The sequence below is a fragment of the Carassius gibelio genome, chromosome A3, assembly GCF_023724105.1.
Source record: "Carassius gibelio isolate Cgi1373 ecotype wild population from Czech Republic chromosome A3, carGib1.2-hapl.c, whole genome shotgun sequence".
NCBI classification, from domain to species: domain Eukaryota; kingdom Metazoa; phylum Chordata; class Actinopteri; order Cypriniformes; family Cyprinidae; genus Carassius; species Carassius gibelio.
Window position 1 is genome coordinate 17,716,257 of NC_068373.1, and position 24,267 is coordinate 17,740,523.

General features: G+C 40.8%; 1 protein-coding gene across 3 annotated transcripts; it reads left to right on the forward strand.

Moving 5' to 3' along the window:
* The first annotated feature begins 297 nt into the window (after positions 1-297).
* LOC127950214 (histone-lysine N-methyltransferase SETD1A) lies at positions 298-24,059 on the forward strand. 3 transcript variants are annotated; one of them, XM_052547293.1, is made up of 21 exons: positions 298-339; positions 1,245-1,389; positions 1,489-1,587; positions 1,712-1,982; positions 2,132-2,256; positions 4,575-4,822; positions 4,910-6,611; positions 8,716-9,717; positions 9,804-9,974; positions 10,569-10,656; positions 10,809-10,972; positions 13,482-13,521; positions 13,627-13,834; positions 13,920-13,972; positions 14,525-15,864; positions 17,254-17,644; positions 17,855-18,033; positions 18,256-18,366; positions 19,686-19,805; positions 19,939-20,076; positions 22,196-24,059. In XM_052547293.1, exons 2-21 carry the CDS (start codon positions 1,252-1,254, stop codon positions 22,367-22,369), a joined length of 6,762 nt encoding a protein of 2,253 aa, XP_052403253.1. In that variant the 5' UTR covers positions 298-339; positions 1,245-1,251; the 3' UTR covers positions 22,370-24,059. The 3 variants fall into 3 exon arrangements, with proteins under 3 accessions (XP_052403253.1, XP_052403255.1, XP_052403254.1); XM_052547295.1 differs by lacking the exon at positions 298-339 and adding an exon at positions 379-592 and having other exon boundaries at positions 14,528-15,864; XM_052547294.1 differs by lacking the exon at positions 298-339 and adding an exon at positions 380-592.
* Positions 24,060-24,267: the final 208 nt, after the last annotated feature.

A 24,267-nucleotide genomic window follows, 5' to 3' on the forward strand; every position in this document is an offset into this window, starting at 1 on the left:
TTCTATTTTATTGAGATGCACCTGTGTGAACCTAAGTACACGCAGCAATATCAAGTTCGCACTTCGATGACGTAAAATTAATCGAAAATGCACATTCGCCAAAAATAAGTCACTGACTCTTACATTCCTCATAAATATGTTGAGCTGTTCTAAAAAAGTAAAGTCGGGAAAATATTTTAATGTGAATTTTATGAAACTAATAACCACAATCTATTTTTAACATTATGTGTTAAATATTGCATAGTAAAGGGAAATAGCCGGGAATTATGTGGAAAGTGCGAGTGCCAATGCAACGGTTATTATTTCTAGTGACTGATGGCGAGCAGGCGAGGCTCTCAGGTTAGTTACGCGATGGCCGCTTACTGTATTATGTTATTCTTTTTACTATATTTAATTTTCTGGCGAAATCTGAAGACGTTTGCCGCATCGATATTGCACCGGAATACAAGCGACGCCGTTTTAGACCGGATTTAGGGCCCATACTTTAAAACGGAGCTAGATTTTAACTAAGGATCGTCTGTTTCCCCGTCCGATACAGGCCTAGCTGTAGCGAGCTAGCGGGCAATCCTCCTCGAGACGCGCGCGCCGTTGCGTGAGTCTCCATGCACACCGTGTGGGAATATTTCTGTTTAGTATTGGGAATGGGTCTAAATTTGTTTACTAGAATTCGTTAGTATTTGCCATGTATTCTACTGTCACATCGTTTTGAAGTTGAACTTGCGCTGTGAGCAGCTAGCAGCTTCAGTGTTTATGATGTTAGCTTGTTGTTGTTGTTGCTAGTCGATATGTCAGATAGTACAAAATACACAATATCTGCAGTGCCTTTTGTTTATTACTCCGTAAAACACAGCGGAGAGCCGTGCTTTTATTTTCCACGCTTTGTGTGTGATAAATGGGACATTTTAAGTTGAATATATCATATTTTTCTAACTCTGATATAAGTGACGCAAAAATCAGCTTGTCAGGTTGATGATAAAAAAATACAGCCCACTAAATAGAAACATCTTTGTGTGCGTGTTTTTATTTTTATAAACAAAGTGAAAACTTTCCTTGTGGAACTGTATCTGTCACGCTGTTTGCTTTTATTGTTTTGATGATTACAATGTAAGGTTTTAGAGATGGACAGTTGATAGTTGAAATGCATGAGCCTTAAGTGAAAAGCTTTTCTTACTATACTTTCAGCATGAGTCATTGAGCATTAAGAGCATCTGCACAACATCTTGCTATGGTCTCTTTCTCTGCAGTGATAGCATGGATCCGGATTGTGGGGCGGACTCTCAGCAAACTCTCAGTCTGCAGTGGAAGAGCTATAAGCTCGTACAAGACCCTGCTATCCGACGGGTTACTCAGAAAATTTACAGATATGATGGGATTCACTTTAGTCAAACGGTATGGACGTACATATACACCTAACGGTCAAACAGACCGTAGTTACACTTTTGTGTGTGCATACTTGATGTAAAGTCTGTGTGTTCTGCTTGTTTTTAGGATTCAGGATTCCCGCCTGTGGGGGACTTGCGTGATCCAAGACCCCGCAGAATCTGGTCTAGACACACAGAGCTGTCACTGCCAGTTCCCAAATTCAAGGTATGCCTCTCTTTGTTTATAATTTCAACTTATTATGCTGCTTTTCTGGTGAACTCTTTGTATTAGTCTATTTCTCTGTTTTACATGCTAAAACATTTCCTCACGTTCTTTTCGCTCTTCATAGTTGGACGAGTATTACGTAGGTCCTATACCACTTAAGGAAGTGACGTTTGCGAGGTTGAATGATAACATCAAAGAGCCGTTCCTGGCAGAGATGTGCGCTAAGTTCGGTGAAGTCGAGGAAATGGAGATTCTGTTTCATCCCAAGACACGGAAGCACTTGGGCTTGGCCCGCGTCCTCTTCACCAGCACTAGAGGGGCCAAAGACACTGTCAAACACCTGCACAATACTTCTGTCATGGGAAACATTGTCCATGTCCAGCTAGATATCAAAGGTGTTTTTCTGTTTGATTTTTTTGACATCTCTTTATTTCTTGCATGTATGAAACATAATGATAATGAAACTGTAATGGATAAGTCGGAAATTTCCAGTATTGCAATTAAAAGTGCCACTCTAGTTGGATTTCTATTGTGTGTTTTCTAGGCCAACAGAGGATGAAGTACTATGACTTGATCGTGGGTGGCTCATACACCCCTCAGACAGTGCCAACTGGAGGCAAAGCTCTCACCGAAAAATTTCAGCCCCCTGCCCCGACTCAGCCAGATACAGTGAGTACCAAACAAACCTTAGCTCAGCCGTACTGGAAATAATGCTTTGATCACCTATAAGTGTGTTTGGTTACCAGACAAAGTCTCTTGGTGTCCTTGAAGAGCAATGGCCTTCCTTGGATTGAGTTGTACCCACTAGTGGACCACAAAATGTCTAAAAGTAAAAGAGCCATTAAGCCTTGCACAAAGCATTGAGATTTTCCAAATGCAGATGAAAACTGTTTGTGTCTGTAGATGGTGGCTGCTGGCATTGAGACTCTACTGGCGTTGGGGCTCATTATCAGTTGGCCATTTTTTTCATATGTCATGTTTGTGACATGTTTTTCCCGTTTACAAGCATTATGATGTTTAGTGACCAATCTTGTTTCCCCTCGCTTATCTGTAGGAATTTTGGATTGCTTGTGATGATTGCTTACGTTTCCCTCAAGGGGACAATTATGTAGCCACACCCTTGTAATAATAAAAATATGAGCTATAGGGGATTTTATAAAACATTTTTTGTCTTAATTTGAAAAAAAGTTATTTTTATAGCCATTTTCCTAAATATTAACTGGGCCAGTCACAGTTCAGGGCCTTATATTTAATATAACTGTGGCCCTGTTTAGCACACGATTTAATGTATTTTTATTAGGAATGCAGCAGTATTGAAAGTAGGGCTGCACAATTGATCAAATTTCTAATCGTGATTACAGTTATGGATGCCACAATTACGTAATCATTCAAGTCCATTTATGTTATTCTGTGTGGCTAAGATGTTTTTTTTTTTCTTACGTCATCTTAAGGGTTTTTCTAATTTTATTTTCAGTATTACACTATAATACCATTTATGTATATATATTAGGGCTGTCAAAAATAGCGCGTTAACGACGTTAATTAGTTGTTTGTCATTAATTACATCAAATTTTTTAACGCATTTCACGGAAGCGCAGTGTGACAAATTATTCAGGTCAGGAAAGTCTCGTCGATCTCAGCGAAAACAGCGGCGAGCCCCGCGACGAAAACACAGAAGAAGCTTAAGGTTTTACCCCAGTTACTCTCAAATACATTCATGCCAAGCTCGATAAACAGAGACGACTTTGGTGATAAGCTGGAGCTTCTTCCTGTTATAGCGTCCTGCGTTTCACACTGCGCATGCGCAGAACGCCTACATGCAATGCAGCGAAAATTACAGCTGTTTGGGAAAGCATATGCATTTTTACTTGGTTTTACTGGCACTTGAAGCCTTCAGAACGTGAAAATATCGATCCTAAAGTATTGTGGCAGAGCAAATGAACACCTCCTAAAAACAAGAGTGCCCAGAGTGCAGAGGGCGCATGTTTGTGTTTCTGAGTTCATTCTTTCGAGTTTCTCTATGCATAATTTCATAGATATGTGGCTATATTTAACCACTGGTTCCCCTAAAACTCTTACACTATCTGTAGTTAAATGGCTTGGTTTGATATAGTGCTCAGGTAAATTTGATCTAAGTAAATGTTAAACTTTTGAAATTCAGAAAAAAAGAACCACATATTGATGAATCAATACATGAAAATTATGTATTTGTGTCCTGTTATTTATCTTTTGGTATGCATTTCAGAAAAAAAAAATTGGTTAGGATTCAGGTGTAATTGCAAATAGTGATTAATCCACTGAAAATTCTGATTAATTTGATTAAAAATTTTAATCATTTGACAGCCCTAATATATATATATTTTTTTATAACTTAACCTGTTAACTGTCACTCATGTTTTTGAAGATAGACATAAATGTGCATGATACAAACATAATTTTTTATAATTCATGACTGAAAACATTTTGTAACATGAATTTGATGTACCATTTACATGGTAATGCAATGTCTGACCTTTCCAACGATATATAGTTTGTCAAGATTAGATTAGATTTGATTGTAATATAGTATAGTCAACGTAGGTGTCCCGTATACGGGACGGGGTGACAATTAACAGGTTAAAGAAGAAAAAAATCCGATGTATAGTTGACATTTTAAGCTTTAATACTAAAGAAAAGCACTAAAAGTTTTTCAGCTTGTTTATTTTCATATAATAATACAGTATGCCGTTGCATCAAACGCATAAACATGTATAAACATCATTCAGTGTAAATTGTCATAATCGTAATTAATAATCACAATTTCAAGGGAATAATCGACAGTTATGATTTTTGTGATTAATGGCTGAGATCAATTCATGTGAAAACTACATACATACACTATTAACCAATACCGATAATTGGAAAAATATAACTGATAATGTGTATCACAAATTTTTATTTTTACCCTCTCTGAATGAATAATTCTATGTCTTTTCTTCTTTTGTTAGTCGTCTGATATCCGGCGGAGACTCTCCACAGACCAGATGTCAGCTCCTGCTGCACCTCTAAACTCTGGCAGCACCACCCCATGTTCTGTGGACACTGGATTAGGAGACCAGCGCGTAGACACCCCTCCATCCTCATTGGGAGGAGCCTTTACGCCGGGTTCCTCTGCTTCTTCACAGGGCGGTGGCACCCCTTACACCCCTCGCTCTGGAACCTCTTTCTCCCAGGACTCGGGATACTCTGTGGGCAGGTTGGCTCCGGATTTACATAAAACCTTGATTAGAAGTTGCTCTGTTAAGTTTCTTTAACGATTTGGGAAAATATCCTTTTGTTTCAGGCACGGTGGCTATAGCAGCACTCAGAGTTATCCCCAGCAGGATATGCTTCCATCTTCCTCCTGCTCCTCTTCTGCAGTCTCCTCATCATCAGGATTCAAGCCCCCTCGCTTTCATGAAGACTCAAATGTTCCCCCTCTGCAAGAACCCTCTGTGTTCCACAGGGGTCGGCCGGGATATCCTCCATCAGCCCCCTTTAGACCTAACGAACCTCCTTATCCGTATCCCAGTGTTGGAGGTTCAGGGATGCCCATGCCGCTGCATCCACCCATGCCACCTCCAGGGCCTCTGTTTGAGCCACCTCCGCTGTCCGATAGAGAGAGAGACCGAGATAGAGAAAGGGGACACAGGGATAGGGATCGGGAGAGAGACTCAGGCGGGCGCTATGGAGGCGGGATAAGCTCCCGACGTTCTTCTTACCACTTCCAACAGGATACAAACTCCTCGTCAACCTCCAAATCCTTCCATTCACATCACTTGCATCATGCTGATCGGCGGGAGGAAAGGGATGGCAGGGGCCACCGGCGCGACAGCTCAGGCTCCCGCACGGGAGATCACGGAAGGCATCGGAACCACCATCACTCACACAACCACCACAGCAGCAGTGGAGGCGGATCGAGTCGGCGGAGGAGCAGCAGAGATCGGGAATGGGAGCGAGACAGAGAAGGAGAATATAACAGCTCTGATCCACGTTACGGAGGCCACTCAAACTCCAGCCACCACTCATCCAACAGCCTCTCCCCTCCCTCTGCCACCTCTTATGGAGGATACTCATCGTCTAAAGATCTGTCCCCCTACGACATAACTTCTTCCTCCCGGCTTGAGCCCTCGCCAGCTTTCCGTCCACAGCAGAGTGCAGGCGAGAGTAGTTTTGGGATGGGAGGAGGCATGGACAATGACTTCCGTGCTCATTCTCACCACATGCCTCTGGCACCACCGCCACCACCTCCTCCCCTCCCGCCGGCCTCCGTCATCGCAGCCGCTGTTGCGGAAACGCTCAGCTCTCTTGACTTTGGTCAGGACAGTCCCGTCCGAGAAGAACAGTGGACCAAACCCAAACGCTACCCCAGCACCCCACCCCATCCTCCTCGGACACCTCCAACCTCCTCGCCACCTCATGCCTCAATCCCATCATCCTCCACCTCCCCATCCTCCACCTCCCTGCCTCACCACCTCCCTTCTTCAACAGCATCCCTCTCTCCGCCTCCTCCACAGCGTGACTCCTCCCCGGAGCCTGACTCCACCAATGAGAGCCTGCCATTCATGCATCACAGTAGCAGCTTGGATTCACGTATTGAGATGTTGCTGAAGGAACAAAAAGCCAAGTTTTCCTTCCTTGCCTCAGATGATGAGGACGACGAGAAGGAGGAGGACCGAGAGAAAGGAAAAACAGAAAATGGGGGAAACAGACTCCGAGAGGAGAATGGTGAAAGGCCTAGTCATAAGAGACAGGGAGAGAAGGAAGGAGGCCCTCAGAGGAGGAGAGGAGAGAAAGATGGACGCCGCAACAGGGGCAAAAGGCAAGGTGGTGTTGTGGGTGAAGGCAGGAAAACGCCTCCGGAGGTGGCCTCTTCTACTCCCACTATCCACAGTTTAGTGCCAGAGTCTCTACAGGGCCAAATGCCGCCGCCGCAGGAGGAGCACATAACCTCTGACTCACACAGGGCACCACACACACCACCCACCTACAATGGAGAAGCACAGGTGAGCCCTTCTGGTTACATGTTACATGTAAAACAACGGTAGGTGCTATCATTTGTAATTCGAATCTGCTTGTTATTTTTGGTGTTATGGGCCACCTTTTCCAGGTCCCAAAAGATCCCAAAAGAACTCCACAAACGGCACATATATTTAATCATGTTTTTTTGTGGTACTATCAAAAAAGAAAAGATATCTTGTTAAAATTTTGATGACTGGGACATCGTTAACCTGAAGACTGTAGTGTACACCAGAAGTAAAAAATAAATTGAGGTGTTTGTTATAGATGAAGAGTGCTCATAAATGACTGTTGAGAGTATTCTCACTTAAAATGGAGTAGAGGCTTGGAAAGAGTGACAAAGCCACAAACGTCAAGCCTCAACCAGTAAATAGCAGCTAATTATTCAAAAGTCTCGCACATCCACAAGAAGCTTACATTTGCGTTGAACATTATGGTAGATATATTAGTGCTAAATTACAAAATGTTCTGAGATGTTCACACTCTAAGATTCATGATTAATTTATTTGGCAGTGCTCAGCAACGAAAGATAAGGGAAGCATTCCATCCCCTCTTTTTTAAAAGCTGATATGCCTATTTATTTCACTATTATAACTATGCACTATTATTAAATGGTTAGTTGTATTTGCATTAGGATTGTTTTTCTGCTGTTCTTGACCCTATCAGAACAGACCTGTTATCCATTATCATTAATATAGATGTTCACTGTTGATATAAAGCAGTATTATGTGCATTAATATCTTCATGACTTCCTTAAAAGGGTTAATTAGTTCACCCAGAATATGTTGTATATCATTTAATATATCATTGTATTTCATTTAATCACTTTAGTTTGGTTCCAAAACCAGAAGACTTCAATTTATCTTTAAAACAAATAAAATTTATGTTGATGATGATGGCTCTGGACATTTTTACTCTGTATGGATTGATCTAATAGCCCGTCCCGCAGCAGAAATATGAATGTTGGGGTTTGTCTGATACACTAATTCAAACACATAATGCTAACAGTGTTTTTAACATCTATAGCTGTGTTTACATGGGCCCTAATAATCCTGTAATAGGACCAGAAGCACAATCAGAATAAAAAGTCACATGTAACCATGTCAATTGGATTGAATTGGCCAGATCCGATTTAAATTTTGATCTAAGTGTAAGGAGTGGTAAGGATGACATGTAAACACTTGATTGGAATGAAAACTTGAATCTGGCAAGTACTGCGCAAGTGCAGTGATGTAAAAATAGTATAATGACGCTCGGAAAGAGTTGTTCTTCCTGTTAAATAAAGTGTCATAAATGAGTGCCACCTGATTCTAAAATTCACTCTTCACTTAGTGTCTGTTAAGGGGAGCAGGACAACAACCACCAGTCATTGTTTAGGACTCATGCTGGTCATTGCCTAGTTAGGACCCGAAAAAGATAAATATCAAGTGTGCTTTTTAAAACGGTATGCGACATTCATGCAGTGTGCGCGTGTCAAAAGATTAAATCCGAGCAGAAGCTTGTGACATAAACATCAACCTGACCACGTTATTTAACATTCATGTAAAAACTGCGTGCAGATTTGTCAGTCAGAATGAATTTATTCCAGTGGAAGCAAAAGGTGTCCATGTAAACGTAGCAAGTGTCTCAATGCGTTTCTTTTGAGAGATACTACAATCAAATACACTGAAACGGAATTATATTCATGACAAACCATCTCGTTAAATCAACTGAAAATCCTTGGAATGAAATCCTATCTAGTTGCTTGAGTATGGTTGATATTTAAAAATATCTTCATTTGTGTTCCAAAGACAAACAATATTCTTAAGGTTTTGGAATGCATGAGGGTGAGCAAATGATGCTGGAATTAGAAATCTTGGTGAACTATCACAGTTGAACTCGCATTTTATTTTTATAAACGTTAGTAATTCTGACATGACGTAAATGATCCAGTAAGTTAACAGAAGTTAAACATGCTTTTGCTCTTTTTCATGCTCTGGTAGACTTTGACACGTACAATTCTGTAGCTCAGTGGTTCTCCTTTCCAGTCCTGGGGACCCACTGCAAACCCCGTGGGTTTAACTTGTATTCTCCACTCCCTCTTCTCTCCAGCCTTCTCCTCACTCCTCCGGGGAAGATATGGAAATATCCGATGAAGATGACAATGCCATCACCACAGCAACCCCCCATCCCGCTGCCTCTTCGTCCTCTTCACCGGCCACCACCTCACAATCTGCCCTCCCCTCCCAAACCCCAGATCCCTCGGCGAGTCCTGCCCCGGACACCAGCCAGCACTTTAGTGCCACCATGCCACCTCTGCCCATGCCATCATACCCTCCCCACCTCCCTCCTCCACCTCTTCCCGGCTTCTCCCTGCAGCCTCCGCCACCCCCTGGCATACCACCTCCGCTTCCTCACATGGAGCTGCACCCAGAGTACCCTCCTCCCCTGCCACATCACATGTACGACTACGCCAGCTCCATGGAGCTCATGAGCCAGTACTGCGGAGGAGCACCCATGTCATTCCAGATGCAGACACACATGCTCAGTCGTCTCCACCAGATGCGAATGGCCTCCTCCAACAGCTCTACGGCACCCACTGGAGAAGTCCCGCCCGCCTCTGAATATCCCCCATCATTTCACCTCCATTCAATACCCCTTACGCATGCACCTCCGCACCACCCACACCACCCATACATGGACCAAGACGGGAATGTTGCCACCCACTATGACCAAGACCACCGCTACATCCCCTCTCACTTACCATACGCCTACCCAGACCCCCACGCCGCACAGCTTCCGCACCATCACGCCATCCCACCGCCCCACAGCCCCTGGCCGCCTCACCTCCTGCCCCAGCAGTTTCCTTCCCACTATCCTCCACCTGGCTTCGGCACAGTGTCTGGCGTAGATGGAGAGCTGTACGGAGTGGCAGGTGACCAGATGGCCGTAGTAGGCCACAACCCCTACGAGTCAGTAGTTCAGCAGGTACTGGCAGCTTTGATCGAGGAGATGAAGAACATCATGCAGAGGGACCTGAACCGCAAGATGGTGGAGAATGTCGCCTTTGGCACCTTCGACGAGTGGTGGGACCGCAAGGAACAGAAAGCTAAGGTAACGTCATAGAGCTTTCTGTGTGGTTTTTGTGAATGACCTTCAGTGTTCATGAACTGTACCACCTCTTGCTCTCGTTTGCTCAGCCATTCCAGACAGCCATGCGGGGAGTTGCAGTGGTGCGCGAGGAGGACAAGAAGGAAGAGAAGACGAGCAACCGACCCCGGGAGCCGCTCATGTCTCTGGTGGACTGGGCCAAGAGTGGAGGCATGGAGGGTTTCTCCCTGCGGGGGGCCTTGTGTTTGCCTTCTTTTAAGGTGCTTGATCTTATTTCCCACCTATATAACATCTCAAAACTGTTTCCAACATTTGCGAGTTATTTCACCCCCTAGAGGCCATCGTAAGGGAACTTTCATAATGGTCCTAAAGCAAATTGATCTTTATCCTTCATTAAGGGTTGGGTGATAAACAATATCACATTGCAATTGCCATGAAAATTTATGTTGATAAGCTCTGGACATTTTTACTCTATATGGATCTAACAGCCTGTCCCAGAGCTGAAATATGGAAGTCACAGTTTTGTCTGATACTCAGACACACATATGATTCTAACAGTGTTTTAAGCATCTGTGCCTCAATATTTGAGGACATGGACACACAACTTAATTTCCACAGCTGTTCTGAGATTCATTCAGAGAAATTTCTGTTTCATTTTAGAAAAACTTTGCATTAAATACTTAATTATAGTCACAAGAAACCATCAAAATAAAAGTTTTGTTTGACTTGAAGAAATTATAACTGAAACCTAAATATTTTCATTTAATTTGCATTAAGACTGGTGCACTTCATTACCGTGATTTGAAATAATCTCATATGAAAATGGTGTTACTAATGAGGAATGTGTTGTTCAGGTGAAGAGGAAGGAGCCTCAGGAACTTGTCGAGGGTGGTGAGCTGAAGAGAGCTAGGCCTTCCACTCCACCCGATGAGGAAGATGAGGGTACGACTCTAATGCTGTTTTAGAGCTGGATTAATGACATTAGTGTAATTCTCTCAAATGTTCTGTTTCTGACGTTTACTTAATTGTACTTCTATAACCTCTATATATATTCTTCCTTTGCTAACTATTCTTTTTCTCTCGCTCTCTCTCAGACTCGTATCAGGGGAAATCTGCTGACACTGCTGCAGGAAGAACAGAGGAGAGGCGTGTGGCAGACAGAGGAGCAGCCAGGAGAAGGAGCAGAGCCAAGGCGCGCAAGCCATACGATCTGGACAGCGAGGGAGAAGAAACATCAGATGGTTCCTCCTCTGAGAAGGTTGGTTTCTTTACCATTCTGTCTGTCTTTTGTGTGAGTCTGTGTCGTAGTGGGCACAGTCTGGTTTGGAGCATTCTATTACTCCTTTATAACTCAAGCTTCATTTGCCCTGCACGAGAGGATTGCAGAGGCTGATGGTTTTTATTTTTTTTATTAGTGCTAGAACTTACACTTATTTAAAATTTGTTCAATTTAATTTGTGGTTCACATGGCTCCTTGAAATCCTTGAAAGTTTGTGAATATGATTTTTTTTTTAAGGCCTTGGAAAGTTTTGAAAATAAACATACATTGATACAGGTCCTTGAAAGTGCTTGAATTTATTTTGTGCAAGAAGTTTTCTGGAAAAAAATCCATATTATTCTGTTAGGTCCGCTAATGTTATTTCGCCAACAGTTCGTGGCCTATACATATACGCTTGCTTGATTTACATTAGTTACGCACATTTACGCATTACGTTAAGTGTTTCGCAAGTGAGGTACTTTGTGTTGTACATTGCCATGACATTAGAGTGACCATATATCCTTTTTTTTCATGGACATTTCCTTTTTGGACTACAAAAAAATGAGTCTGGCCGGGATTTCTGAATTGCCCAAAATGTCAGGAGTTGGGCTTTTGGTTTCTACAGTCGCCAGTGCATTTTTTTTGTATCTCCGAGGGACTGATTTCTTAATCCCGCTCCCACTGAATTTCTGACCATTATTGCCCGCTCCCGTGATTTTTGTGTCCAATCCCTCTCGCTCCCTGCAAACATATTGCATAATTTTTGCACATCAGGGAGCCGCTATTAATACATTTAAATCCCTTTTGAATCAGCCATCTCTCTCTCCTCAACCCATGAACAGTCGAATCTGACTCCTGCAGCTTGTGTTGACTGCAGGTTTTTTTTTTCTATGACTACTTTTCAATTGTTAATGGGTTGATTTTTCCCATAGGTTAAAGGTTTGAATTGTTGCTTAATTACATTTGATTAAAATGCTTGTATTGAAACATTTTGCATTCTGCTTATGATAAAACTGTGCTAGATGTTAAGTTTTGTGAAAGAGGGCCACTGGTAGGAAGCTTTTTAGCTGTGTTTATGATCAATATGCATAACAGTGACTAAATTATGTATTTTAGGTATGGAAATTAAATTTTCAGTTTTGATATTTGAGATCTGGTCATTGTATTACTTTGGGTACTACTTTAACCACTAACCAACCACACCCCAGCCCTCCCCTCCCCTCCGTCCCGCCTACACCCACTGTCCTCTTTTTGGAAAACTAAAATATGGTCACCCTACATGGCGTTCATGCGTGCACAAAACTACAAGGATGGTACCATTATGTTTCACAGACACACACGGAAATTAATGTTAAATTGCTTTGCTTGTTAAGATAATGTAAACCCCTGAGGCAAGAAAAACTGAAAGTATATTCTCTCACTTGAAATTTGTCCCCACATTAAGTCTTTGAATTTGAGGGTACTGGACCTGGAAAGTCCTTGAAAGGTCCTTGAATTTGAAGTTAAAGGGTTAGTTCATCGAAAAATGAAAATTATGTCATTAGTAACTCACTCTCATGTCATTCCAAACCAGTGAGACCTCTGTTTATATTCTGAACACATTTTAAGATATTTTAGATTTAGTCCCAGAGCTGTCAGTCCCTCCATTGAAACTGTGTGTACAGTATACTGTCCATGTCCAGAAAGGTAAGAAAAACATCATCAAAGTAGTCCATGTGACATCAGAGGGTCAGTTACAATTTTTTGAAGCATCAAAAATACATTTAGGTCCAAAAAATAAAGTCTGAATAAAGTTGTTATTTTTGGACCAAAATGTATTTGTCATTATTGACACAATTTTCAGTTTTGGGTGAACTTACCCTTTAATCTAGGTGTGGGAACCCTGTTAATTTTTTTGGTAATCCAATACTTACATTTTATTTTCTAATTTATTCCAGTTAAATAAAAAAAAAAAAAAACCTTTAGTTAATGATAAAAGCACTGTTTAAAATTATAACTGAATATTCAGAATGAAAAATATATATATAAATTGAATAATGGTAATATTTAATTCTTTATATATATGTGTGTGTGTGTGTATGTATATATATATATATATATATATATATATATATATATATATATAATTTTACAAAGAATAAAATAACATGCATAACATCTCTGGAATTGTTTCCATATCTACAAATTTAAATATTTCTCTGTTCATGAGTGACAGATCAGTGTTAATTTAAATCGTTACAAAATATGGTACAATGTCATCAATATTTGATGTGAATAATATTTTTTTATTTCTTGTCACAATGCAATGTGTGATACCTATAAAGCAATAATTCTATCAAGGTGAAAATATGATTTTTTTTGCAGAATATGTAATACTTGTTATTTCAACGAATAATGGCTAGATGGCAGCATTTCTTTTCAAATTTCTGTGTAGCAAGTCTCATAACTCCCAACAGATGAGTGCAAACATGTTATTATGAATGGTGTTTCCTCATTGTTTTATGTTTAGGAGGAGGATGAAGACAGTGACAAAGTGGATGAGTCAGAAGGTATGAAGCTGTCTTGTTTTTTTTTGAACTGTGCTTATTAATTTGAGTCCTTGTTGCTATGTGCTCTTTATTTTAATTTATTTTCTCTGTTTCTCATGTTTTAAGATGAAGCCCTTAGCGCAGACAGTGATGATGAAAGCATTTCCTCCTCCTCTTCTGAGAGCTCATCTGCATCATCCTCAGCATCATCCTCTTCCTCCGATGAGGAAGATGAAGAAGACGGTGAACAGGCCGCTGAGAGTGAGTCCTTGGACACAATGGATGAATCTACGATGGACAGCGTGCCGGCTATAGATGCAGAGAAGGATGGAAGGTACATCCCTCTTCGAGAACTGATAGTGTGAAGAAAGTTGTGTCTTCACAGATATGTTGACATGCATTATGTCTGTGTCTTACAGGGACAAAGCAAGCATTGACCAATCATCAGTGATTGCTGCAGAGATCAAACAAGGTCAGTTAAAGATCCTTTCCCCCCCAAAAAAAAAAACATTTTAGGGAACCAATAATGAAAATTGTTATCACTTAGGCCCAATTCCATTTGGCGGGCTGTCTGGCCCTTCCCCCTACATTTTCAAACAAAAGAGAATCAAGACAGCGCTACCTCTTCAATTGAACACCGTAGGGGAAGTGTATGGTTGATGGGTAAAAATGGGGTGGGGCCTTACTCACCACCTTACTCTCATGTCATTCCAAACCTGTTTGACTTCCTGTATTCTGCTGAACACAAAATATATTTTGAAGAATAACGATAACCAAACAGTTTCGTTTCCCATTGACTTCGATTGTATTTTTCGGCCATATAATGGAAGTCAATGGAAACCAAAAAATCTTCTTTTGTGTTCCACAGAATTAAGTCAAACAGGTTTGAAATGACGTTAGGTTGAGTAAGTAAGAACCAAATTGAGTGGACTATCCTGTTAATGAGCTTAAGTTTAAACTTCCTTATTTTTTTATTTTTTTTAAAGTGTGATGTTTTGTTCACTTGATTCTTTTTCACTTCCAGAAGAAGAGAAAACGGTCACAGCTGTGCCTCAGTCTTCTCCATATCCCCGTCCTCCTTCACCCATTCTCCTCCTTCCCCCACTCAAGAAACGGCGCAAAACTGTTTCTTTCTCAATGGAAGAGCATGAGGTTAAACCCTCCATTCTGTCATCATCTTCACCCTCTCCATCTCCCACTCCTGTCTCACAAGCCTCAGATGTTCCTACTTCCGCTTCTCCCAGAAGCACGCCCACATCAACTGCTCCAGCCGGCTCCTCCAAGCCCATCCCGATGCTCCTGCCGTTTGCTTCTCGTCCCAGCGAGAGTAACACCCTTTCCTCCCCTGCTTCCCCTTCTTCCGTTCTTACCGTTCCTCCACCGGTGCGTTCCCTGCGGCCTGATGAACCCAAAAAAGGTCCAGGTCTCCCTTCATCCCCACAAACTCTCACTGCCAAAACCTCCTCCAAACGTGGCAAAGACTCTCCCAGAACACCCCCAGCACCCGTCTGCCTCACTGTCCAGAACCTTCCGCTGGACCATGCCTCCTTGGTCAAAGTGGCCTACGAGGACCCCATCCATATTTCAACCACACAGAAGGGTCGTGCACGTGGTCGCCCTCGGACACTCAGCCAGTCGGCTTCCGCCCCTCACCTGCATCCCGCTCTGGAGGAAGAGGAGGATGAAGAGGAGCTGGAGCAGCGGCTGAAACTCAGGGAGCAGCTGGGAGTGTCCAGCCTGCTGCAGCTGGCCTCTGCCCCCAAGCCTGACCTGTCGGTGCTGGCTGATGTGGCACTGAAAATGGACCCGGAGGCAGATATTGACTCTGAAGAAACTGAGACCTCCGATGAGGCAGAGGAGCACAAGCTTGAGGAGGAAGAAGGCGACTTCTTCGCCCCGCACCCACGCCAACCACTCCTGGATCCAGAGGGTCTGTTCATCCTGCAGGAGCACAACTATTCTAAAACTCCTGCTCCTCTGCACCTCACATCTCCGCAAAAGAGGACGAAACATGACCCCACAGTCCTGCTCCCTGCCGACCTCAACCAGCACGGTGTTCAGGAAGCCCCTGAAGAGGTCATCGGGGATGCTCTAGCCGCAAGAGGAGAGGCCCCAGAACTATACGAGGACCTTTCTGAGATGGGCCTGCTGTGCGACTCCAGGGACACGGCTGAGACGCAGACCAAGACAATCGGGCCACCGCACAAGAGGAGAGGATCGATTAGCAAAGAGACGGAGATGGAAGAGAAGGGGAAAGGGAAGAGCAAGAAGAGAAGTAGGAAGGACAAAGAAAATGAGGAACTGCAAATCTCCAAGAAGCAGAAGGAGAAACAGATCAAGAAACAGAGGAAAAGGAAGTTAGAGGTTTGTGCTTCTGTCTGGTTCTCATTAAAAAATTTGAATTCACCCTTAAGCATCAATTACAGTAGTTGTACATTTTTTAAAAACATTTTAGAAATGTTCCACTAACAAGCCACTACTTCTCAACATGTAGTGATACTTTTTTTTTTAATTCTAAAACTCCAATGAATTATCTTTTATAAACGCCTTTTAAACCTCTGCAGCAGTTCAGTTTACCACTTTTTGAATGATAAATACAGCTTGGATTGTAAAACAATTATAATCCGAAGTGTATATGTTATAATTTATTATAGAATGTTTAGATGAGGGGAACCGACCTACCAGAATGTTTAAGATATCGCACTTATTAAAACACCTGTTTCATCAGCTTCTTAGTTTGTTGAATAGGGAGACTAAAACATTTTGTCAGTGAGCCCCAAGGACTGTGTTTGAGAAGCACTGATATAAGATAAACAATACTGTTCAAATGTGTATGGTCAGTAAGAAAAAAGTCTCTTATGCTCACCAAGTCTCCATTTGTATGATTAATCGAGGAAGTATAGTCAATCAAAATATTACAATACTCACGTGTATCGATATTTTCTTACACCCCTAATATTCGTGCAGTGTGCACATGTCAAAAGATCAAATGTCTACACACTCCGTTCAGATTCCTCAGTCAGAAATAAAACTAAGTGCTCAAGACCATAGCCAGTGTCATATGATCCTTTAGAAAACATTCTTAAATACTTTAGTATTATAGAAACACTTAATATTTTTATCAGTGTTTAAAACAGTTGTGCTGCTTAATATTTATGTGGAAACTGATAAAAAAGATTTCAGGATTCTTTGATTCAATAGAAAGTTCAAAAATGTAACATTCTAAATGTCTCGACTGTCAAACAATTGAATGCATCCTTGCTAAATAGTAGCATTAATTGATTTTTAAAAAACTTACTGATCCCAAACATTTTAGCAGGACTGTAATGCCTCTCAAATGTGTGTTTTGTTAGTAGCTTTTAGTGTAACTAATGTTTTTTAAAGGGTTGCTTGACTGTAATTTTAGGTTTAAATAACTTAAAGCTTGAAAAGCTCATTTCACTGGTCCTTGCAACATCTTAGATTGTTTGTATATATATATTTTCTCAAAGGTCTATATCCTAGTTGAATGCCACTGAGTATTTTCAGTGTAGCACTGTTGAAGTAATTTGACCACGCTGGAATGTTTCAGGCTGTTGCGATATGACAGTTTCTCCTACAAACCCACAGAGCTTGAACTGCTTCCAACAGTTCTGCATTGTTGGGCAATACTGTTAAGTTTGTCAAATAGTGGCAGAATATCCCCCATTTGGTCTGCATTTTGTGTGCATTTTGTCAGTTTGCTTACATTTTCCTAACATACTCTATTGTCAGGAATATGAAGAAGTTGTGGATGTGGAACAGTTGGAGTCTGGTGAGCTTTCCAGTTCCAGCTCAGACTCAGGAGACTCTGACTTCGGTCTGGAGAGATCGCTGGAGTTTGAAAAGGAAGAGGTTAGAAAGAGCGAACGACTTTTCCTGCAGGAAGCTGGCCTGACCCCCTCGACTCAGCGACGGCCCAAACACATGCCCACACCAGCTCCCGCACCATGCCTCTCTTACAAAAACCGTAGCGAGTTTGAGCAGATGACCATCCTGTATGACATCTGGAACACAGGCCTGGACCAGGAAGATTTGAGGCTCCTGAAGAGCACCTATGAGAAACTGTTGCAAGATGATCACGGCACGGACTGGCTCAACGACACACACTGGGTCCCTCATACCAATATCCTTACAGCTACCTCAGAATTTAAATGCATGGTTTATACCAGCAAACCGGTGCTTCTATTATTAATGCAGCAGCCAACAGTATTATCAGTACTGCAATACCAAATTTAAAGAGTAAACAAGTGTATAAGCGTACAACTTTACACATTGATGCTGCTTTAAAAGTGCATTTTTCCCAAGGTTTGCTCCCTTAACCTCTTGCCTCTACTCACCAACATCCCTGACCCCCGGCGAAAGAAGAAGACCGCAGATAGGCAGCTAAGAGAGCACGTCACAGGCTGTGCTCGTAGTGAAGGCTACTATGCCATCAGCCGCAAGGAGAAAGACGTCTACCTTGAGCTAGACCAGCCTGTGACTGTCCAGGAAGCTGGAGACTATGATACTGCAGTAGGTTCACCTTATGGTTTAACTCAAATGTGTGTGGCACTTGTAACTGAAGTCTTGTTTGTTTGTTTTTTTATTGTGAAGACGTGAGATTTAAATGAACATACTGTAGTTAAAATATTTTTGACTGAATTAAATTACTTTGTTCAGCATGAATATGGGAGAAAGTTTGGGTCAGTAGTTGGTATCCATCTGAGCAGCTCTCTCTCTCTCTGTCTGTCATAGGGCTCGAATCGTGTGCTCTCAGAAAGGCGCTCCGAGCAGCGGCGTCTCCTCAGTGCTATTGGCACTCCAGCAGTGATGGACTCGGACCTGTTGAAATTGAACCAGCTGAAGGTAAAGTTCTTTAGTTCATTGACACAACCTTGACCTCGATCATACGATCAACACTTTTATTACATTGACCTCACAACTCCTTCAGTTCCTTGAACTCCCCTCAGCTTGTTTTCAGTTGTAGTAATTGATAGCGTTCTGTTCAGGGTTTAATGTAAGTGCAATGCCCGTGTAGTGGATGGCATCTGTGGGCACATTGCCCTGACATGTCTATTTGTAGTATAATTCATACTCCCCCCAATCAGATCAGTAAAGTCTACTGACTCCTGTGTCAGTGACCCTGACTGGCTGAGCCTTATCAGTGGTTCTATCTGTTGCTATGATTGACAAGATAAAAGATAAAAGGTGTTCCTTTAAAAGCAGGTCTTATCTTTGGATCGCATTGTTCTTTGATGAAAGAATGAATTAATACACTTCATATGTTAGAAAAGGGCAGACATAGGTCTCGTTGGTTTATTATACAGCAGGTGTGGAGGTACTTCACACAAAGGCTTCATATGGGCTGGAAAAAAGAAGTATGTTTATACAACAATGTTTAGACTGATAGGAATGCTCCAGCCCAGGGACATCTTGTGTTAATCAGTATTTTCTGTCATCATTTAACCACCCTCATGTCATTCCAGTAAGATCATTCAGGAAGATTTTTTGTGTATGTGTTTATATTGTATCATATTTGGTCTAGGAAGCATTAAATGGATCAAAAGTAACAGTAAAGAGATTTATAATGTTATAAAATATTTATATATAAAACTTTGTTCATTAAAAAATCCAGAAAAAAAGGTAAATTTCCATAAAAATATCAAGCAGCCAATGTTTTCTACATTGATAATACTTTTTTCTTGAGCAGCAAATCAGCATATTAAGAATGATTTATGAAGGATCATGTGACCCTGAAGACTGAAGTCATGCTGCTGAAAATTTGCCCTGGCAGGAAAACATTAAGTTTTTTAAATATATACATTTTTCAAATTAGAATATTTAAATACTACTTTTCTTAACCTGTATTTTTGCATTTTATTAAATAAATGCAGCCTTTGAGAGCAAAGGCTGCTTTTTTTTAAAAAACATTCAAAAATCTTACTGACCCAAAACTTGTGAACAGCAGTATAAAAGATAATGAAAAGATGTGTGCATAATCCAAATTTAAATCCATCGGTCTTATTTAGAATGTTAATAGCCAAAATATTATCTTAACCATGGTTATTCATTCTGAAAATGGCCAAAAATGGGGTTAATGTTCATATGGTATTCTTGTGCTTTTAAACATAGTCAGTCCTATTGGTGTTTACATGTCTTCATGCTTGTAATTCATCTGCTTCCAGTTTCGTAAGAAGCAACTGAGGTTTGGCCGCAGCCGTATCCATGAATGGGGCCTGTTTGCCATGGAACCTATCGCTGCAGATGAGATGGTCATTGAATATGTGGGACAGAGTATCAGACAGGTAAGCCTTCAAGCTGAAGGATAAGTTACATCTATTAAATGGTCTATACCAGGAAGTGAGTTTGGTTCCTCTTGAGGAAAACATACTTGTTTATTTGTTGGAGGTAATTGTGTGATTGTTGCACCATTTGTAGATGGTTGCTGATAATCGGGAGAAGCGATATGCCCAAGAAGGCATCGGGAGCAGCTACCTATTCCGTGTCGATCATGACACTATTATTGACGCCACCAAGTGTGGCAACTTGGCTCGGTTTATTAACCACTGCTGCACGGTAAGTACCCTGCTAGTGTTGCATACGTATCCATTTATATAAACCCACCATCAGTTTTGCATTAAACTGAAGGTGATCTAGGTTAAAGGAACACTCCGACTTTTTGGAACTTTAGCTTATTCACATTATCCCCCAGAGTTAGATAAGTCCATACATACCTTTTTCATTTCTCTGCGTTCTGTAAGTGTTGACGCACCCACCACTAGCCTAGCTTAGCACAAAGACTCGATGTAAATGGATTATTATTAGTATTATTACCAACTTCTCAGTGTTATTGGTAGGTTTTTTACAGAAACACTAAATGACCAACAATATCTTAAGCCCTACTAACAGTTCTAAGTTCAGTAAAAATTACAAATATGCATTCATACATGGTTACCAAATTGTATTTCTAATTACTGAAGTTCAATGCTTGACTGACTGATGTTAAGAGTTTACTTTTAAATATTTAAAAAGCTGTGCCATTTTACAAACATAAGCTTTATGAGGAATGAGGAACACGCTCAATTTCTACCTTATTGAAAGTAAAAGTGACTGACATACAGCCAACTGTGGTGACCCATACTCTGAATTCTTGCTCTGCATTTAACCCAATCCAAAGTGCACACACACATAGTAGTGAACACACACACACCGTGAACACACACACAGCAGTGGCCAACCATTTACGCTGCGGCGCCCGGGGAGCAGTTGTGGGTTCGGTGCCTTGCTCAAGAGCTTCTCAGTCATGGTATTCTCAGTCAGCCACAGACTTAAATTCGCAACCTTTGTATTACGATTCCAAATCTCTTACTAAAACATAACTTCTCTTTATCTGTGCCAGTGACCATTCCCTTAGCTGTTCCAAACATCTTTCATGCTGACCCTTGTCCATGAGATAGTCCTTATTGTCAAGTCCTGTTATAAATATGAATGTTCACAGATTGTTCACATATCTGCAGATTTTTGTCCTCCATTTAATGTGCTTTCCTGCAGCTGCTGGATGTTCTTATTTAGTTCTGATAAGACTTGTGTAAAGTCTGGTCTGGTCTTTACATAGTTTGTAAAAGTGAAGAAAAAGGCAAATTTTTTTTCTCCTTCTAGATGTGAATGGAATTTGTGTTTGCATCATAATGGTGACCATCACCTTCAGCAACAGAAAATGAGCTCACACATAGAGCAGGATTCTTCAACTAAAATTGCTTGTAGTCCAGTAATAAACACACTCCTCACCAGCCGAGGTCTGGACAATTCTAGACCTAAAAACATGAATTGATCATTTTGCCAGACCAGTATATCTGCAGGATATTTAAAGTCAAAATTAAGACTTTTTTAAGACCTGCATTAATAAAATTTAAAATGACTGTAAAAAGCATGATTTCCAGTTCGGAAACATGTTTTCACATAAAGCAAAAGTTTTATAAAATGATAAATTGTACATTTAAGCCTTTTAAAGCATTTTTTTTTTTTTTTTAAGAAAATGGAGTCAAAAGTATCAATTATTATTTTCATTTAAATTACCAATAAATAATTATATTAAATAACATACAAATATGTTACTGTTTTAATTGTTTACATTTTTATAATGTATTGTCAATCCACCAGTTCACATTTACAGTGTGTTTGTAATGTTAAAGCATGCATTGATTTTCACATCGGTCTGAAGGAAAACCGCAGATGGGCTGATTGAAATGACAAATTCATTCTTTGCAAGCAGGAGGCGCTTTTAGAATAATAGAAATACAGCTGTTTCCCTGGAAAGCACATCAGCAAGCTGATTTTGAAACTTGCAGTGCTCATATTTAGCCAATGAAATCATTGCCTTTTGAAGTTTAATCCTCACACTAAGCCGTATTAAAATAAGTACTCCTGAAAACATAATTTTATTAGAATCATCGATTTTATTAGAAAATAGCGTTTAGCATTTATTTATTTCATTATGTCAAAAGGCTTCGCGGTCCGGATGGACGCATCTTGCGTTCCGCATTCACACTGTAGTCCACCTGTTGGAGACCCCTGCCATAGAGCAGAACAGAACTGCATCATATAAATTACCCAACTCTCCTATGGGAGAGAATGTAATTCAGGAAGCCCATATATGTTCTGCATCTCATTGATGGTTTCATGTACTATCTCACAGCCCAACTGCTATGCCAAAGTGATCACCATTGAGTCCCAGAAGAAGATCGTCATATACTCCAAGCAGCCCATCGGTGTGAATGAGGAGATCACATATGATTACAAGTTCCCCATTGAAGAGAACAAAATCCCATGTCTGTGTGGCACGGAGAACTGCAGAGGAACCCTCAACTAAAAGTTTCCAAGACCTTCCCTTGATACATGACTTGCCAATCAACTTCCCTGGCCCACAAGCTACCCTTCTCGGCGCACAACAATGTAGGTAGTGTATGATGGGAGAACATCAGACTCTTTGAAAAGCTTCTATACAGGCACAGATGTGTCGAGATGTTTAATCAGATGTTTGGCCCAGGGTGATTGGGATCTCAGCACTGCCGCAACACCTCCAGTTCCACCTGTTAAGTTTTTTTTTTTTTTTCTTCTACCCTGACTCTTATCTAATTTTGTTCCTCCTGGTGCAGCTGTGTTGGATGGTGTTGTTTTGCCAAGGTCTATGCTTTGAAGTTTTTCAACAACTACACACACATATTCCGCTCACTTATGCACAACGTTTGACAGAGGCAAACACCCTTAAAATCTGGGTCTTTTTCCAAGAGCAAGGGACTTTTCACCCCTGCTGTGAGAGAGAGAGTAATCATTTTAGTTTATTATTTATTGTCCCTGTTCTGATGCCTGTCTGTTAATTTAGATCAGAGCTGTTGCTGCACCTTTTTCTGATTATCTGCATAGTCACTTGCCTGATTTTTTTTTTTTTTAAGTTGTTTTGGTGCACATGTTTCTCTCAGAACTGAAGCAACCTTAATTAAAAATGCCTCCTTCTTTTCCATCATAAAGCGCTGGTATTCTCTAACTTTACAAATGAAAATGTTCTAGTATTGTAAGTTGTTACATTGTACATTAACTATTTTATTTTTTTACAAATTAGATGTTACAATGCCAGTACACTGTAAAAACTGTTATTCTGGAGATTATCATGTACCTGCCATCATTTTAATACACCCCTCATATGAACTGATACCACTTTCGTTCATAGTTTTTAGCAATACGAGGAGGACAGGACAGAGAAGGTTGTCTTTTTGGTGTGCTGAAATATATGTGCATTGATATTTTAGCAAAATAATGGAAATATTGATATTTCTTTTGGCATTGATATTATTGTAGCCAACTGAAGAATTGTGAAGGAATGGGACACGTTGTGAGACAAAGCACGCTATTGCGGGGCTTGTAACTACTCTGCTTAGGAGAATATGATCATAAAATGTATATTTCCTCATAGCGCATTTGTCGAAAGATCCAGAATCCAAAAATTGATGTGAATACTTCACCACAAAAAGGATGTCCCAATTCCTCTGAGAGATGTGCATGTGCAGAGATGCTGTTCCTTCTGTTCTGTCCTTTTCGTATTACTCTGTAATCTCTCTCTCTCTCTGCTCTGCCATATAGTGGACGTGACATTTCATCTTTGCTCCCTTTTTTCCTCACCTTGTCAGAGGACATTGCCAGCATTGTGTTCCTTTCAGAGGAAGACCTGTAAAATATGTAGATCTACCGCAGTCGTTCAGTAAAAACTGATCCACAGAAGTGTAACCATAAAAACAAAACGAAAAGGACAAAAAAGATAAAGAATTACATGTAAATAATGTAGAGGTGTTTGTTTCTCGTAGAAACACACTGGTTCTAGTCTGTAAATATGTTCATCCTTTTCCTACTTCCCATTGCAAGAAAATAATTGTACATACCTATCATTCAGTTATCTTATTTGTTTTCATTTGATTTAAAGTTTTAATATTATTTGCAATATTTCTCTTGTATTAATGCGTTGGACCCTTTATTAATGGTGCATTAAAATATTTTTTACAAAATAATTGATGTTCAGTGTTTTTTTCCTCCACCGTTCAGAACAGGTTGAAATCTAACGTGTTTGTGTGGGTGCATGGGTTGGCAAATGACAGGCCGTCACAGCACCCCTTGAAATTTCAAGCTATTTTAGATGTGACTGCTGCTGTTTGTATTTTTATACTGTAGTTACACGAAATATGACCTATCCAGCTTTAATACATTCAGGCATGAGCA

Coding starts and splice junctions, on each gene's coding strand:
- LOC127950214 (XM_052547293.1), top strand. CDS start 1,252: ATGGATCCGGATTGTGGGGCGGACTCTCAGCAAACTCTCAGTCTGCAG. Junction 1,588..1,711: donor TGCCAGTTCCCAAATTCAAG/GTATGCCTCTCT, acceptor CGCTCTTCATAG/TTGGACGAGTATTACGTAGG. Junction 17,645..17,854: donor ACACTGGGTCCCTCATACCA/ATATCCTTACAG, acceptor TCTTGCCTCTAC/TCACCAACATCCCTGACCCC.